The sequence below is a fragment of the Culex pipiens genome, chromosome 3, assembly GCF_016801865.2.
Source record: "Culex pipiens pallens isolate TS chromosome 3, TS_CPP_V2, whole genome shotgun sequence".
Lineage (NCBI taxonomy): Eukaryota > Metazoa > Arthropoda > Insecta > Diptera > Culicidae > Culex > Culex pipiens.
Window position 1 is genome coordinate 9,771,403 of NC_068939.1, and position 18,732 is coordinate 9,790,134.

At 36.3% G+C, this 18,732-nt stretch overlaps 1 protein-coding gene across 2 annotated transcripts in view; it reads right to left on the minus strand.

Moving 5' to 3' along the window:
- LOC120426842 (uncharacterized) overlaps positions 1-18,732 on the minus strand; it is a 261,336-nt gene that overhangs the window by 116,947 nt on the left and 125,657 nt on the right. For both annotated transcript variants that reach the window (XM_052709398.1, XM_039591632.2), the window contains exons 5-6: positions 9,396-9,521; positions 250-354 (exon numbers count right to left, since the gene is read on the minus strand). In XM_052709398.1, coding sequence (XP_052565358.1) covers positions 250-354; positions 9,396-9,521 — 231 coding nt within the window. The remainder of the gene's footprint in view (positions 1-249; positions 355-9,395; positions 9,522-18,732) is intronic.

Here is an 18,732-nt window from a genome sequence, read left to right on the forward strand (position 1 = left end):
TCCTTCCCCCCAAAGGACCTAGTTCATCCCGCGTTGTCCTACTTCAATTTCAAGTCCCCTTTCTTCCTTTTGTTTTCCCTGCCTGATGGACGGGACGGGACGTTGATGAGCTTCCCGGAACATCAGCATTGCAGGGACGCCGGCCAGCGTTCTTTGTCTTTTCGCCCCAGAACACAAAACCCGCAACTCGGCCACAAACTCCTGCTGAGCAGGGGAGATTCGCCCCGTGGAAAATGTGAGTAAAATTACCTTGACAGATGCTGTCACCGTGGCCGTTTCGCTGTAGTAGAGCTGATGGCCGGACGCCTTGCCGCACCAGGATCCGCCGGTGAACGGACGACCCAGTTCGCTGAGCTGAAAATGAAGAGGGGATGAAAGAGAGGGGGGTTAGCTTCATTGATTGTGGTGCTGGTGGAGGGTAGGGAGAGAGGAGAGTTTTCCTAGAGTTTTCCGGGAGTTTAAATTTGGTCACAGGTAAACGACATAAATCAAGATTGCGTCCGTCAACGTGGACTCGCAATATAAAAGTTAGTCTGGTGCGGTTGTTGATCTTGAGAGCGTTGAAACAGAGTGATAAAAATTATGATAATATGATGGAAAATATTTTAATATCGGCCTTTCGACCTACTTAGCTAATAAACATTTCAACTAAAGTGCCTCAATTTTCCAGAAGGCTGCTTGAACTTTCGTACTTTTGGACTCTTGAACTCTTGAGCTATTGGACATTTTGTTTCTTGAAAATTCTTGGAGATTAAATCCAAGACTATTGAAATCCGAGACACCTGGATTCTTGAACTCTTGGACTCTTGGACTCTTGGACTCTTTGACTCTTGGACTCTTGGACTCTTGGACTTTTGGTCTATTGGACTTTTGGACTTTTGGACTATTGGACTCTTGGACTCTTGGACTCTTGGACTCTTTGGACTCTTTGGACTCTTTGGACTCTTTGGACTCTTTGGACTCTTTGGACTCTTTGGACTCTTTGGACTCTTTGGATTCTTTGGACTCTTTGGACTCTTTGGACTCTTTGGACTCTTTGGACCCTTTAGACTCTTTGGACTCTTTGGACTCTTTGAACTCTTTGGACTCTTTGGACTCTTTGGACTCTTTGGACTCTTTGGACTCTTTGGACTCTTTGGACTCTTTGGACTTTTTGGACTCTTTGGACTCTTTGGACTCTTTGGATTCTTTGGACTCTTTGGACTCTTTGGACTCTTTGGACTCTTTGGACTCTTTGGACTCTTTGGACTTTTTGGACTCTTTGGACTCTTTGGACTCTTTGGACTCTTTGGACTCTTTGGACTCTTTGGACTCTTTGGACCCTTTGGACTCTTTGGACTCTTTGGACTCTTTGGACTCTTTGGACTCTTTGGACTCTTTGGACTCTTTGGACTCTTTGGACTCTTTGGACTTTTTGGACTCTTTGGACTCTTTGGACTCTTTGGACTCTTTGGACTCTTTGGACTCTTTGGACTTTTTGGACTCTTTGGACTCTTTGGACTCTTTGGATTCTTTGGACTCTTTGGACTCTTTGGACTCTTTGGACTCTTTGGACCCTTTGGACTCTTTGGACTCTTTGGATTCTTTGGACTCTTTGGACTCTTTGGACTCTTTGGACTCTTGGACTCTTTGGACTCTTTGGACTCTTTGGACTCTTTGGACTCTTTGGACTCTTTGGACTCTTTGGACTCTTTGGACTTTTTGGACTCTTTGGACTCTTTGGACTCTTTGGACTCTTTGGACTCTTTGGACTCTTTGGACCCTTTGGACTCTTTGGACTCTTTGGACTCTTTGGACTCTTTGGACTCTTTGGACTCTTTGGACTCTTTGGACTTTTTGGACTCTTTGGACTCTTAGGACTCTTTGGACTCTTTGGACTCTTTGGACTCTTTGGACTCTTTGGACTCTTTGGACTCTTTGGGCTCTTTGGGCTCTTTGGACTCTTTGGACTCTTTGGACTCTTTGGACTCTTTGGACTCTTTGGACTCTTTGGACTCTTTGGACTCTTTGGACTCTTTGGACTCTTTGGACTCTTTGGACTCTTTGGACTCTTTGGACTCTTTGGACTCTTTGGACTCTTTGACTCTTTGGACTCTTTGGACTCTTTGGACTCTTTGGACTCTTTGGACTCTTTGGACTCTTTGGACTCTTTGGACTCTTTGGACTCTTTGGAATCTTTGGACTCTTTGGACTCTTTGGGCTCTTTGGACTCTTTGGACTCTTTGGACTCTTTGGACTCTTTGGACTCTTTGGACTCTTTGGACTCTTTGGACTCTTTGGACTCTTTGGACTCTTTGGACTCTTTGGACTCTTTGGACTCTTTGGACTCTTTGGACTCTTTGGACTCTTTGGACTCTTTGGACTCTTTGGAATCTTTGGACTCTTTAGACTCTTTGATTCATTGACTTGGACTTTTCTGCTCTTGAACTCTAGCATTCTTAGACTTGACATCTTGGACTCTTGGAGTGTTTAATAACTGTTGTAGCGTTAGACCCTTGATTCTTGGACTATTGGACTCTTGAATGTTCAGACTCTACTACTTTTAAATAGTTGAATTTATATTAACTTTTCTTACCAAATCATAAAAAAGGCAAACCATATTTACTTTCTCAGTAACATCAAACAAAAGGTAAACATTGTACCATTTCACTTAACCAGCAAGCACGACACATTTCCAATCGATCTAACTCGTACGACTTCTGTCAATAGCTTTCAATTTTCCACATCCACACCGAACTGGAACGACCCGGTGGTGGTGGCCCGAGTTCTCTCGTTGCATCCGTTTCTGTCAGCCGGTTCGACCTGTCATCCGATTCAATATCCCGTGTGGTGTTCGAGGGCAGCATCCAGCAGGGTAAAAGTTGTCCCATCGAACCGTATTTGTAGCTCCCCAGAGCTTTGCTAGGAAAGGTGAGGTTGAGTTGAGGGGGAAAACACTATCACTTCCTTGTGGAGCAGCTCTCCGGGTTTCGCCAGAAGTGCCACGTGTAAGGTGGTGTAAATGGGAGTAATGCCACGCGATGTTGTGGCATCTTGTGAGAATTGGATCTTGAATTTTGAAGCTTGACGAAAATTGAAGTCACTTCACTGCAGCAGTGCGTGGCCGAATGGTTACGCTGTCCGCTTTGTAAGCGGATGATTCTGGGTTCGATTCCCATCTGCTCCAACCTTCCATCGGATGAGGAAGTAAAATGTCGGTCCCGGCCTTGGTTGTTAGGCCGTTAAGTCATTCCAGGTGTAGGAGTCGTCTCCATGCCATAAGTACAAACAACACACCAAACCAAGCCTACTCCGGTGGAATCGCTGGCGGCGGTTGGACTCGCAATCCAAAGGTCGTCAGTTCAAACACTGGGGTGGAAGGTTCCTTGGAGTAGAAAGAGGTTTGGGTGCCCTCCCCATTCAAGCCTTCGGACTCCTTGGTTCGAGCAGAAACTTGCAATAGAGACCACAAAAGACCTGGGGGTCGTTTATGTGGATGGTTTGATTCACTGAAAGTTGAACAATAAAGTAGTCAAATTAATCAAATAATGATACCAAAATAAAAATTCATTCTCAACGAATTGTCACAACTCATCACAACGTCGACCAACGTCACACGACTGTTTGTTTCCATCCAAAGAAGGGACGCCCCCCGCTAGACGTTTTTTCCAACGAATGCATCCTTATTTTAGGAGCGATGATGCCGTGTGGGTAGCATAACAAAGTTTTTTTGTTCAGTCTTTCACTAAAAATAGGTCCCCCATCGACACCTCAACACCGTGGAGACGCCTGGTATCTGCACCACCACCAGGCGGCCCCATTGAGGTAAATTGAATTTGTTTCTCTTCGTTTGGCAATGCTGCTGGAATTGATTGATTTTTCTTGGAAACTGTGTTTCTAAGTTTATCTGGCAACGTATACACGAACAAGTACCACAGTTGGAGGGACAGATCAAATTGAGTGGATAGAAAAAAGGTCGAAGCTGGAAATGCAGTCGATTGATTGTGGAGATTGCGCTCGAACTGAAATTTAAGATAAACAGAAAAATAAAAAAACGAGGCAAGGTTTGACATACAAAGTTAATAAAAATCCTAATTTTTTACCTAAATAATATGTAAATTTACCATGAAATGATAGTTAAGGGGTCATCCATAAACCACGTGGACACATAAACGTGGAATCAACTTAAAATAATTAAAAATGCATTTTCCTGATTTAATAATAATTTTCAACAGGAATGAACCAGTAAAAAATCATATGGATTTTTTTTTTTTTTGAGAGATTTCAGTAATTTAAGTTATTTTGTTTGCCTAGTCAAGGAAAATACACTTCCAAAAATATTTGAAACGGCCTAAGTTAAAATTGATTATATTTTTTTACGTTTAAACAAAACCGTCTCATTTATATGCACGGTGCACTTTTTACAATAATTATGTCAATAATTTTTTTTTGCTTTGAAAAGTTCTATTCAAAATTTGGCTCTTTTTGTCATACTCCTAAAATATTTTGAAATTAGCATTCGTATATTTTTACAGAAAACGTTGAATTTACAAAAATCTTTTTTCAACAATATAAAATATGTGTCAATTTAATGTCATAGTGGCCAAATTAACACAAGAAATACAGAAGGAAAAAAAAAATTCATCGAATGAATATCAAAACCTTTATACCTGATTTATGAATTACCATCTTCCTGCTTCGTAGTTATTTCAGATTTAGAATTTCTGTTGAAAATTCAGTCAAATGCAATTTGATTATTAGATTTTAGACCATTCATAAACAACGTAGGCTTATTTGGAAGAATGCGTTGAGAATTGTTTAGTATCCAACCCAATTGTTTATTAACAAAACAATAAGTATCACAAATTGTTAACTACATTAAAACAGTCATATGCTACTGTCAAACATTTTCTAAATATCAATAAATTCATGAAAATTCGTTTAGTTAACCGATCATAATATTTGCATTAATTGACATTAAGGCCAATGTCGCCATCCATTTGCCGACAGCAAAATCACAACGGCCCTAATGTCAAAAAAGGTTAATATTATTATCGAATTACTAGACGAATATTAGGTTTTCTAAAGTGATGCGTCGATTTTTATGTGGGTTCCCAAAATTATAAATTTGTAAAAAGCTATTATTTAATGTATTTTTACTTGTTTACAGCAAGTTTCTACATATTAAATTAGTATATACATATAAATTAATATTTAACATTAATTACATTGTTTTGCTCCATTTTTTTTATCATAGAATAAGGCCGTTGCATATATTTTTCAAAGTTTATGTCGCCCCCCCCCCCCCCCCCCCCCCTTCAAAATCGGTCCAAAAAATCAGGGGGCATAAAAAATATTTTTTCAAAAAACTTCAAAATTTTAAAGGAAATAGAAGTCTAGTAAACTGAAAGCCATTAGAAATGCATTTTCCTGCGTTTAAATCCATATTTAGCATGTCTCTGATCGATCAAAAATATTTTTAATTCTTGTTAAATTCCAATGTACAGCACCGCAAAAAGGAAAAAAAATCTCTTCAATACTTGGATATTTTGAAAACTAATGATTGCAAAACAACTGAGCAGGTGTAAAATTCACTTTAAAACACTTTTTTTCATTCAAATGTTGAGACCATGGCTTGTTATTTGAATTTTATATATTTTTTTATTTTTTTAGCCCCCCCCCCCTCGACCCCGATCAGAGTCGAGGGACATAAATTTCAAAAAATATTTGCAACGGCCTAAATATAAATAAATAAAATGGACAGGGGCTATAGATATAAAAAATAACTCGACTGTATACTGTACAACTATCCAATTGAAATAGAATGATTATTTAACAAATTTTAGAGAAACTTAGAGAATTTCAAATTACATAACAAAAATAATTCTAACTAGTATTTAATTGAAATCAATTGAAAACAAAAAAGGAAAAAAAGGGTTTGAAAAAAAAAACAAAACAATGTAAATAGATTGAAAATTGGTTTAAGATACAGTAATTTCTAAAAGTAAAATTTGAAAATTTAGATTTTTTGTTATTAAAGTAAAAACATAACCAGCCCAAAAGTAGAGTTAAAAAAACATAAAATCTGTACGAGGTTTCTTCAGCATCTTAAAAAAATCTTTAGCTTCCAATTTCCCGGGGCACAAAAATAAATTTTAAGCAGATTTCCTGGGTATTCTCGGGCAGCAACATTTTTGGTCAAAATAGGTGTGAGGATCAATCATTGGCTAAACTGCTTGAAAAACACATAAAACTAATATAATTCCAAAATAAAAGAGTTATTAAAAAATATGTTTTTTTTTTACTACAAATAACTTTTTCTTGAATAAGTCTTCTGATTTCAGCTTATAAACAAAACAGTAAATCATGACAGTTTTCAGTTCTATCTTCTCGTGTTTTTTACCTGAACTTTTTTTTATTTAATAACAAGTTGTTAGAATATGTGTCATTATTTGCGTACTTTCATGCAATACAAAGTATTTTTTGGTAATGTTTTATGATTTCATTGATGGTATGGGTTTTTTCAAATGGTTTCCAGCTTAATTGATGACTTGGATTAGTAGTATTAATTAATCCATTATTTTCATCCAATTTGGCCATGTTATAGAAAACAAAAACCTAAGAAAATCTTATTTTTTTCTTGCAAAAAAGGGAATATCACTTTTTATTTAAATGATATATCTCCAACTATTTTTATAAGCATACCTTAAGGGGTTACATACATGTAAATCGGCAAAAATGTCAGAGGTTGGTTTGAGCACACACTCAAACTTTTTTCAAAATCTGTTTTCAGGGCATTTAAATATACATTTTCATCTATTAGCAAAACAAATTTGAAAACATTTGGTTATATCATTGCCGAGATATAGCTATTTGAAGTTAGCAGTTTCAAAAAACGGGTGCCACGATATCTCAACATTGCTTCGACCAAATCGGCTCAAAATTTTGGTGAAGACTCTTTAAATCAGTCTCGTGTGCATGACGAAGGCCGATTTTCAAAAAGTTTACTTAAAAAAAGATAAAAATATTTTTGTGTTTTTCATTTAAAAAATCGCCAGTTTTTGATTTTTGTATTTTTTGAAAATTAAAAAATTCAAAATCGAGCTTCGTCATGCACACGGGATATGTCTTGGGAGTCTTCACCCAAAATTTCAGCCAATTTGTTCCGTCCCATCTCGAGATATCGTGGCACCCGTAAATCAACTCGGTGTTCAAAGAAATACGCTCAGAAAGTCTTTGCGTGCTTTGCGCATGGCAAAATTCTGAGCTTAAATCGTCTCTAACTCAGTTAAATCAAGAAATATCTTCATGAAACTTTCAGGAGTGATTGAAAGTCATATTTTAAGTGGATTTAATAAATTTTCTGTAATATGAAATTTTGTGACTTTCTACATGTATGTAACCCCTTAAGTGCAATAGTTTATTTTAATTCGTAATACCGCTGATACCTATTTGTTGGGCAATAGATTTATTCTCAAAATATTTCTCAAAAATATTATCATCTGAAATAACCCTAAGTTAAATTTTCAGACAAGCTGATTAATAATAATAATTGAATTGAAATAAAAATAAAACAATAATTTATTTTTTATAAACATTTTTCAAAAAATTGGTGCCACAAAAATAAGAAAACATATACTTTCTGCTTAAATTTCGGGAAATAACCAGGGAAATGGGCAATATGTTTTTTACGGGAAATCCCAGGATTTCCAAAGAAGGGGGCATAACAAGAGATTCTGATGTATAAGAAGCCCTTTTAATCCTTCTAATAAAAACTGTAATAATACGGATTTGTTGTGCGATAGGGTGCCCAGAAAAAATGACCCCCTGCTCCACAAGCGAAAAACGTTTTTTTGGGTTATTTTAAGCATCTGTGTAAATTTTGAGCGAAATTGGAGGAGATTAACCCATTGATACCCGTGCCTAAAGCTGGTGAAAAAAATGTTTTTCATACAAAAATGACTTTTTTGAATCGCTAATAACTTTTCAGGATTAAGATTTACAGCTTTGGTCTGTTGTACAAAGTTATAGAGCATTAAAATTTCAATAAGAATCACACTTTTGGAAATATTTGGATGGAAGTAGCGCACCGTGCAGACTAAACCGTAAGAAACACCGGTTTTCCTTACATTTTTTCGATTTTTCCCATACAAACTTCACCTCCGAGTATCAATGGGTAAATGATGACCAATTTTGCTCATATTTGGCCTAGAGTCCTAAAATAGGTAAAGAAACAATATTCAGCTTGTGGAGCGAGATTTTGAAAAAAAGTCCCATATTCTGGGCACCCTATTGTGCAAGGATGTTTTTAGTACAGGTTAAATATTGAAATTTTGCATTTTTTTGTTAAACAGTTATGTCACTTATAATTCTGTAACAAAATTAAGATTTCCAAATATCCATCAATCTTCAAAATTTCACGATTTCGTGAAGCTTCTTTATTTTCATGTGTGAAACCATTTTAGTTTTCAAACGTCAGCAAAAATAAACAACCATTGTGCTTGGAATCTAGAGCTATTTTCCACAAACACATCCATCGCCTTCACTCTCCGCCCTCCTTACAATCCCGTAATTGCACAGCAAACTCGCTGACGTCCACATCCTCGAAATCCTCCATTTTAGAGAAACGCCAAACCATGACAGCAATATCTCTCTATCTTTCACCGCCGATGCTGGCTTGGCCTGGCCTGTCCACCATGTCCAACGGACACATCTTTTGTGTGATACTCAGAATGTATGTTTTCATCGTCATCCACGTTGCCGGGATGCAAACCTCACGTTGTAAGCTTGTGTTTATGTGTTTGTGTCTGTGTTTGTATTTGTGCCCAAGTTGTGTACACATACCATAAAATAATGTTTTGTTTAGCAACATCAGGTTTTCCCTCTCTCTCTCGTCCTTCTCGTCGTGGGTGAAGTCCTGCCGAGTTCAGGCCAAGTGTGGTTCGTGTCCTTTTTATATTTGCACTGACAGCATCTGCTGCAGCTTCTCCGGGACACTGGATCTGAGAAGCGCAGTGACATAGTTTCGTCCTTCCTTTCCTTTGAAGTCGTTTTAGATGGACAAAATCTCAGCACTGGTCTAGTTTAAAGGCAACCCGTCCGTTCAACTCGAGCAAGTTCAATCACAAACTCGGCACCTTTTTAGTAGACCCTTTTCAAAACTTACTGCAGAGTTCCACTTTTTTTTTGCTCTATCCCACAGGAGGAAAATACAACACCTCGGCCCGTTGAAAGGCTCGTGTTCAAAACACGTCCAATTTCAGGGTGTTTTTTGCGCCCTCTGGGGTGTCCTCCAGTTTTGGATTCCGGGCACTACTGCTGCTGATGATGACGATGATGGTGCAATCCACAAAGAGTGCTGACTAAGCGAAGCAAATTGGACAACGACGAGAAAAAAAAAATGGTGTGGTCCTTACCTGCATGAATCCCTCCGGACAGCCGGGAAGATCTCCGCCGCTGGTCAGGCTGGCATCGCTCGAGTCCAGGTCCGGATCGATGAGGCCCTCGTCGAAGCGGCCCACCGTGAACCGGTCGAAGATGATCTGTGAAAGGGAGAAAAGGGAGGAAAACGATAGATGTAATCGGTTGTCATTTTGAATTCAATTTTTATATATTTTGTTGTGAATTCAATTTCGTATTAAAAGCTATTGCTGTGTTTTACATTTTTTGATGTGCTGCACTCAATTTAAAAAAAATTAGATTCTATAGTAATTCTCAAGATAAAATATTTTTGAAAGCGCTGTATCTTCCCAAGGATTGGACATAGGACAATGGTCAATATGGAGACTTTTAAGTAAAATTGTCTGGAGAATCGACTCTCGTGTTCGGTTTTTGAAAATTTTGACGTTTAGACCACTTTTCAAAAAAACAGTTTTAGTAAATGATTTTGCTATTTTTTTAGGAGAGACATACCATCCTGCATTTTTCGTCAGTCTTTTTGTAACATCTTAGGCTATTTCCTCAAAAATTTTGAACGAAAAAAATCGTGACATCACCTTCAAATATCACTTTCAAACTTAAAAATCAAAAAATCCTATTGAAGTGGCGTGTATTTTTGATTCAGTGTATTTTTTTCAGAAAGCCCGTCCAATTTCCTACAAGTTTGTCTTTGACCACTTTTTGGTACAATGCAACGGCTTCGAGATACAGCGGTATTTAATCTACGAAATGCAAAAATATTCAAAACTCTCACGCCCTTCTCAAATGTCATTTTTGAGTACAATGGGCTCCATATACACAAAAATGGCTTATTTAGGCCTAGAATAACATGTCAAAAAAGTTTCATTGAAATCGGAGAGGGTCGGGTACAAAAGTTACAGAAAAATTCCTGATTTGAGCTGGAATTGCTCAATATTGAATAATTAAATTTTTGGAATGTTAGTCTTGAATCTAACATTTTTAAATAATAATTAAATATCAAAAAGATTAAAAAAAAATAATAAAAGATTCATTTTTTGACAACAGGACAATTAATTTCTGAGATAATGGTACTAGAAAATAAAAGGCTGCTTGCATGAGACTTTAGAAACTTAAATATTTCTTTTATTCGCTGTATTCCAGCAACCAGGAGTCCAATTTTCAATGGCTGAATGCTAATAACTAGGCTTTTTTTTTAAATCGAGAAAAACTGGAAATATTTATATAAAATTAAACTTTAAGTGGCTGTCTTGAAAACGACACCCTTTATAAAAAAAATGAATAAAGTACGTTTCGATTGCAAATCAGATTTTACATTTAAAACTGATGTTTGAGGCAAAATTTCTATTGAAGGGATTACACTCACACTAACGTTTTTTGTAATTCTGTTTTCGGGGCATTAAAATATACATTTTCAACTTTTAACAAAACAACTTTGAAGACATTTGGTTGTAGCTTTGCCGAGATATAGCTATTTGAAGTAAGCAGTTTCAAAAAACGGGTGCCACGATATCTCAACACTCCTTCGACCAAATCGGCTCAAAATTTTGTTGAAGACTCGCTAAATCAGTTCCGTGTGCATGACGAAGGCCGATTTTCAAAAAAAAATTTTAAAAAGTTAAAAACATTTTTATGTTTTTCGTATAAAAAAATCGTCAGTTTTAGATTTTTTTTTTTTAATAAGCAAAATTTAAAAAATCGGGCTTCGTCATGCACACGGAATATGTCTTGAGAGTCTTCATCCCAAATTTCAGCCTATTCGGTCCATCCCATCTCGAGATATAGTGGCACCCGTAAATTACTTAACTTAAACTTTCAGGAGTAATTGGAAATCATCTTTTTAGTGGAATTAACAATTTTGCCGTAATATGAAATTTAAAGATGTATGTAACCCCTTAAAGAAACACTATTTTTTAATCAAAGCTTAGCGGTAAAATTTCGAAGCCTTCCTATAATCGAGTCTGGACGTTATTAATAATTTCAAAATTAGATTACATAGAATTCTAGAATTTTCAACATCGAAGATATCAAACTGATCAGAAACTTCCTTCCCGCCAATATATGCAACAAAATAATAAAACTTACTGGACAAAACAAAATTGAAAAAACGAGGTTTTCGGAGTACTAAAATAGCTTCAAACATGGTGATATCGTAGCAAATGTCCGTCCGATTCAATTTCAAAAAATAAATTAAAAATAACTCTGAATCTAACGTTGAAACTTTTTAGATATTTTTTTTATTCAGTTCATTGCATTAAAAGGTACAAAAACACTCTTTCAGCTTCACTTCATAGAATTGCATGAAAGAAATCATTTTTTTAATTAAATTATAAAGGACCTACTTAGTTTTTGTTTCTGTTTTTTTAGTTTTTAAAAAAATGGTGAACTCAAGCTTCAATTCAAGCTTAATTCAATTAAATGAATTGCACCGTTTTCCAATAAGTACCTTGATCATCTTTAAAATTATGATTTCAAAAAGTTTTAAAAAATGAATGCAGGCTTCATAAGAGCAACAATTAAGCTTATCTAGATGCTATTTAAAAAAAATCCTTGGAAACTCTTCATCCGTTTTCCTAAGCTAAACAAAAACTTGTGCGACATTTTGCAATCACTTTTTAATAAAAAAAAAATCAAAGGATGAGAAATTTCATTTAAAAATCGTTTATTTACTTTCAAATCGATTGATAATTTTAAGTTAATAGATTTAATTCTTAAAACATTTTTTTCTTATTTTCAATCCAAGCAAAATCACACCTTAAAAAAAAATTGGAACAAAACAGAGATGGAATAGGATACAAAAAATAATAATAAAAAATAACAATTGTTCTGAAAATATTAATTTGATCAGACTCGAAAACTATGCACTTCATTAAATTTTCACAAAAGTACATTTTTGTACAAAAGATTTAGAATTGCACCTTTTTGTTTATTCGCTTCTAAAAAACAATCACCAAACTTTAATAAACTACCATCATTTTCAAAAGGCAAAACCTGGTGAGCCAATAGATTTTCCATTCCCCGAGCGCACTTGAATTGATCTTCAATGTCTTGTGCCTCATTCTTTTTTTCACCTCACGCTCCCCATAAACCAATTTCTGCCCTCGTTTCCCGCGAAAATCCCCAAATCAACGGTGTGGCGACGGCGGCGCATGCAGCAACACAGCCGTGAAATCCTTTTCCAAAACTCACGCTCTGTGTGTGTGTGTTTGCTGATCCTCTGAAAATCGTGCGCTGAAAGTCGCTGGAAGTTGTGCCGAAAATTTCCAATATCGATGCGAATCGTCTTCGCTTGGCCCACCCCCTGGTTTCCACTCTTGGATGCTCTGATCTCAAGACAATCCTTTTTCGAAGAAATGGTTTCTCAAACAAAAGGATTGTGTCTCATCTTGGAAGGCCTGGCGAAGGTCTTCTACGGAGGCTTGTGCCAAGATACACGCGTTCCCAGGGATATTTCCTGCCTCGTCCTCAGCTCCACTTGAAAAAGATTACACTCTAGACTCTAGGAGAGAAAGGCGAAAAGTTATGAGTTTTCCGCCACTATTCCGTCTCTACTACCACCCAACTTCCGTAGCTTCTTGAGATTCGCAAACCAGCCTCCAAGAGATTCGTGATTGTTCAAGCGTAACGCTCTACTCTCGACTCTCGTCGAATGGGAAGATTGTGTTCCTTTGTTTCAACCCTTTCCATAGAGATATTTCCAGGAAGAAAGTTACGGAATTTGGTTCCACTGCACTGCTCAAGAGCTCCTTTCACATATTTTGGTTTGAAAGCTCTGTGAGAAGTCATACAACTTAGCAGTCTTCGAATTACATTGAAAAATAGATGATGATTTTCATTGATCAGTAATTCCCAGATTTTCACTTTTATGAAACAGTTGTCATCTCTTTACGAAGAATTTTCTACATTGTCCATGAAGTCGTCCAAGGCTCCCACTATTTCTCCAGACGTCCAATACACAGCCCAAGCTCAACACTAGTTTTAATCTCTGGCACTCAACAAAGCTTTCCATGCGCACAAAGCCGACAGAAACTACACCGAAAGCGAATCAGTGCTGATTGATTAAAAAAGTTTTAAATGAATTCGGGGAATCAACACGCAACCGAGGCGACGGCGAATGCTCTGAAACTCGCCCAAGATTTCATCACGAATTCCCGGGAAATAGTGGCGGCGCGCGGAATCCCCGGTCCCGATAGGAATCTCGGCGCTCTCTGCCTTTTGCCGGGAATCGCCGCGCGAAGAAAATGAGGAAAACTTTTGTCCGCGTTGTCTTGTGGGAATTTGAAAGTTTTCCTCCCACCGATTCAACCCACTGGCCTGTTTGGGAGGATTTGTGCATGATAGTTGGCAGCACAGTCACATATATCGCATCCGACGCATCTCGGGAAAGTTTGCTAGGCGGGCAGACAATGGACGCATACACGTGGATACAGTTGGTGTGAGTAATGGGATTGTGAATGACTTGGTGGAAACCAGTGAAATGAACTTTTAATTAGGAGCGTGCTTTAGGGATAGTTAGACGATCGTTTGCAACCGTTTATAAAAAGGGGCATTGAATAAAAACTTATAAAGTGATTGAGAAAAGTAAAACATATTAATCTTGATAATTGTAAAATTAAACAGTCTTTTAGTGAGAGATTTTTTTCCGGTATTTTTCAAGATATTTTTTTTAAAGTCCAATCAAGTGGTTATTATTTCAATTTAAAAAAACACTCTATTTTTTATTAAACATCGTTTTTACGTCAGGTAAAAATACTCAAATTTCATGTTTTTGCAAAGAAGATATGAGTAATTCTCCGCCAACTCACACAGCAGTTGCCCCGACCCCTCTTCGATTTGGACAAAGTTTCACGCAAATCGAAAAGGGGTCGGGACAACTTTTTCCGATTTCGTGTGAGTTTGTAGAGAATTACCCATCTAAGAGAAATTACTGTTCATTTGATTCTCATATTGCAAAAACAAAACATATAAATATTTTTCGAAAATATTTGATATTTGTAAGAAAATTGAGTATTTTCATAAAAATTTTAATTTCAATTTATTTCTATAAGAAACCTTAAATCATTTAATACGGAAAATGCAAAACTAGAAAATTTCATTTTTTTAAACTTTTTTAAAATTTTGTCTATTTTTAGACAAAATTGTTTGACTTTTAATAGAAAACACATTCAAACCAAAGAATCTCAATTTTCACACAAAAGTAAATCGAAAGCTTGCACCACCAACTAATTTTGTCCAAAATTTGAAACTTTCCAAAAAATATCCCAAAGATAGAGCCGAGTGTTTGACGTGTTATTTTTTTTTCTTCTATTTTTTCTATATATTTTGCCTTCCTCACTGAGGTAAGGCTATAATCTGAACTTTTTATTAAAAGCTCAAAGACCCCCCTTCATGTATACATATCGACTCAGAATCGAAAACTGAACAAATGTCTGTGTGTGTATGTGTGTATATATGTGACCAAAATTCTCACAGAATTTTCTCAGCACTGGCTGAACCTATTTTAACCAAACCAGTTGCAATCGACTTGGTATAGGGTATAGGGTACATCGCTATTGAATTGTTTGAAGTTTTGATAACTAGTTCAAAAGTTATGTATAAAAATGTGTTTTCACATATATCAGGATCTCATTTATAGGGGAGAGTGAGGAGACTTGATCCCCTTTTTTGTATCGCACATAACTCTGTCAATTTCTTACAAAAATATAAACTTTTTGCATGAATTGAAAGCTTCAACATTCATCTATGTTTGGCTAATAAGGGTATTTCATCAGATGAACTCTTCGAATCATGCCAAGTGTTTTAAAAAAATATTTTAAGCCGGCATTTTAAAAATGTTAGGGGTAACTTGATCCCCCTTTAAACAATTTGAAGAAATCTTAAGCAAAATATTTCTTATTCATCCAAACTTTTAATTTTCTATAAGTTACAGCAATTTCGCAGACAACCCTTACGTTTGTGTTCAAAATATAACAAGTTTAGCATGCAAAATATTTAAAAACATAAAATATTATTTTTTAGACCAAAATTATGCATGTTTACAAAAGCTGGAAATTTTTGTTTACAAAACTTTTGAAAAATGGTTCAAACTGCAGTAAGTTATGTACAACTATACTAAAGGAAACTGTTTATGAAAACCCAGCCCAATTAATTAATCTTGCGGCTGATTCCAGTGACTGTAAAAATGCAGGGATCAAGTCTCCCTAAACGCACTTTTTTAAACAATTGATTGTAAAAATAGTATGACGATAACTTTAACATCAAATGCGTAAGGGTTTTGGAGTTGATAAATTTATCAAACAATTCATGTATAAAAAAATATTTTTTTGAATAAATTTTGAGTGTTTTTATACATATCACAACAAAGAAAAAAAGATCTCTTGGAAGTTTTTTGAAGCTCGTTTTAGAAAAATGAGTGTAACTCAATCTAAACATTTTTTAATTTTTTTCTTTGTTTTCTACAATGAGTTTCAGTTAATTTCGCACAACTTTCTAGAACAAAGCTAATTGTTTTACCCACATGCTGACAAGATACAGGCTTGGGATCAAGTCTCCCCACTCTCCCCTATACATGTAAACGATTTCCAGATCCATCATCCGACCCACCGTTGGTTAGGTAATCGAGAGACCTTTTCAACAAGTCCACAACATAAAAGATCTGGCAACCCTGTCTCGAGTTATGACCACTTAAGTGATATCTGTGTACTTATTCTCTGGATCTAAAAAAATAGCTGAAATATTTGTCCAAACCACTCATATTACCCATTTTTGAAAAAAAAAAGTGAGGAAAGCACCAACCACATAGGTGGATTTAGTTAGTTTTTTTGTTTTATTCTGATCGAAGCCGAATTAGAAGTCCTGGCTCGTTCTTGATTGAAAGATCGCCAAGTAATCAAGTTGAAGCATAGGTTCTGGCGCAATTGCGATTTTTTTGGCTTGTTGTCATACAACGGTAAGTTGCACTATCGATACATTGCTCTATTTTAAAAGAATCAAATACTAAAGGAGAATGGGCAGATTTGGTCCAAGGATATACACGAACGGTAGTAACTTTATTCGAAAGATCTCGCCGAGACATGAAAAAAAGTCTTCTGGGCGAACTCTCCAAACCCCGGGGTTCAAAAGTTACAAGTTGTTGAAGTTTGAGTATTTTGGGTTAAAATGTTTATTAAAAATCGTATTTATGCTATTTCTAAAATCACTCATAAAATCCTTATATTATTATGGATTTCGATCATCTTGACTTCATTCGACGCGTATCAGCAAAAACTATAAGTTCTGATATGTTTTAGCATGATTGAAACATGACTTCTCTTGTCTTTACACGTTTGAACCGTTTTTGCAAGAGGCTTACCATAGAAATAAGACGAAACCTGAAGATTTTGAAAACGGATCCTACCCAGACTGCTTCAGTTAGTATGGAAGGCTACAGTGCATTGTTGTAACAACTTATTGAGATGTTCTGAGTCGTCCAAGAACTCCTTGGAGTTAAGACCGGTGGGTCTACCGCCGAAACAAGCAAGAGGTCAGTGATTTTTTACCACTGATCATAACCGCAAAGCTTCAGTGAGTATGGTAGACTACTTTATTAATGTTTTGAAATGTCCTGGGTCATCCTAGGACTCACTGAAGTTAAGAGCTGTGGGTCTGCCACCGTAACAATCAAGATTTCTACCTGTTTTGACCACTGATCATACCCGTATAGCTTCAGTCAGTTTGGTAGACTGCTTTGTTAATGTTTTGAAATGTCCAGGATCATCCTAGAACATTCTGTAGTTAGGATCTGTGGGTCTGCTACCGTAACTAGCAAGATGTCGCCCGGTATTTCCCACGGATCATACCCGCATAGCTTCAGAGTAGGTTAAACTACTTTGTAAATGACTTGGGCTGTCTTGGACCACCTAAGGACTCCCTGGAGTTATGATCTGTGGCTGTTAACTCCAGTGAGTCCTGGGATGACCCAAGACATCTCAACACATTAAAAAAGCAGTCTACCATACTGACTGTAGCTATGCGGGTATGATCAGTGGTCAAAACAGGTAGAAATCTTGATTGTTACGGTGGCAGACCCACAGATCTAAACACCAGGGAGTCCTAGGATGACCCTGGACATTTCAAAACATTAATAAAGTAGTCTACCATACTCACTGAAGCTATGTGGTTATAATCAGTGGTAAAAAATCACTGACCTCTTGCTTATTACGGCGGTAGACCCACCGGTCTTAACTCCAAGGAGTTCTTGGACGACCCAGAACATCTCAATAAGTTGTTACAACATTGCACTGTAGCCTTCCATACTCACTGAAGCAGTCTGGGTAGGATCCGTTTTCAAAATCTTCAAGTTTCGACTTGTTTCTATAATAAGCCTCTTGCACAAACGGTTCAAACGGATAAATACAAGAGAAGTCATGTTTCAATTATGCTAAAACATATCAGAACTTATCGAGCTGTCAAATCTGCAACATGGAGTTAAACTTTCTGTGAAGTTGCTGTGAAGTTTTCCATGACACTTCGAAAAGTTTAACTCCATGTTGCACGCATACACTCTCACTTTTAATTTCTCGATAGTTTTTGCTGATACGCGTCGAATGAAGTCAAGATGATCGAAATCCATAATAAAATAAGGATTTTATGAGTGATTTTAGAAATAGCAAAAATACGATTTTTTGTACATTTTAACCCAAAATACTCAAACTTCAACAACTTGTAACTTTTGAATCCCGGGGTTTGGAGAGTTCGTCCAGAAGACTTTTTTTCATGTCTCGGCGAGATCTTTCGAATAAAGTTTCTCCCGTCCGTGTACATCCTTGGACCAGCTCCCATACAAATTTGCCCTTGTCTCCTTTAGTTATGTTACAAGACATGATTTATTTCGGAAAAATATGTTTTAAAATTCGGAGAAATTTGGTACTTCTCTTGAAATCAAGTTAAATTTAATTTTTTATCACTAAATTGGACTTAATTCGTCCCATTTTGCAGATATTTTATCAGAGTAAATTAAAATAAGTGTGAATAATAAAAAAATATATCTGCTTATTGAATTTTAATGTTTTCTCGATAACACATAGTTTCAGGCAGATTCAAGGCAGATCTGCGCAAAAAAAAATAAAAATTTTATTATGTCAGTTTCACAAATTTCACTGTAAATCCTTGCTTTAGATCTTTTCGTTTTATAATGTCATGTTAACCTAACACTGAACACACTTTCATAAACCTCATTTGTTTAAACCTTGTCGAGATCGGTGGTTTGGTGCCTCTGAACTTGAATAATTTGAACAATATGGTTTTGTTTAAACCATCTGATTTAACATTTTACAATCTTTTGTGACTTTCGTGAAA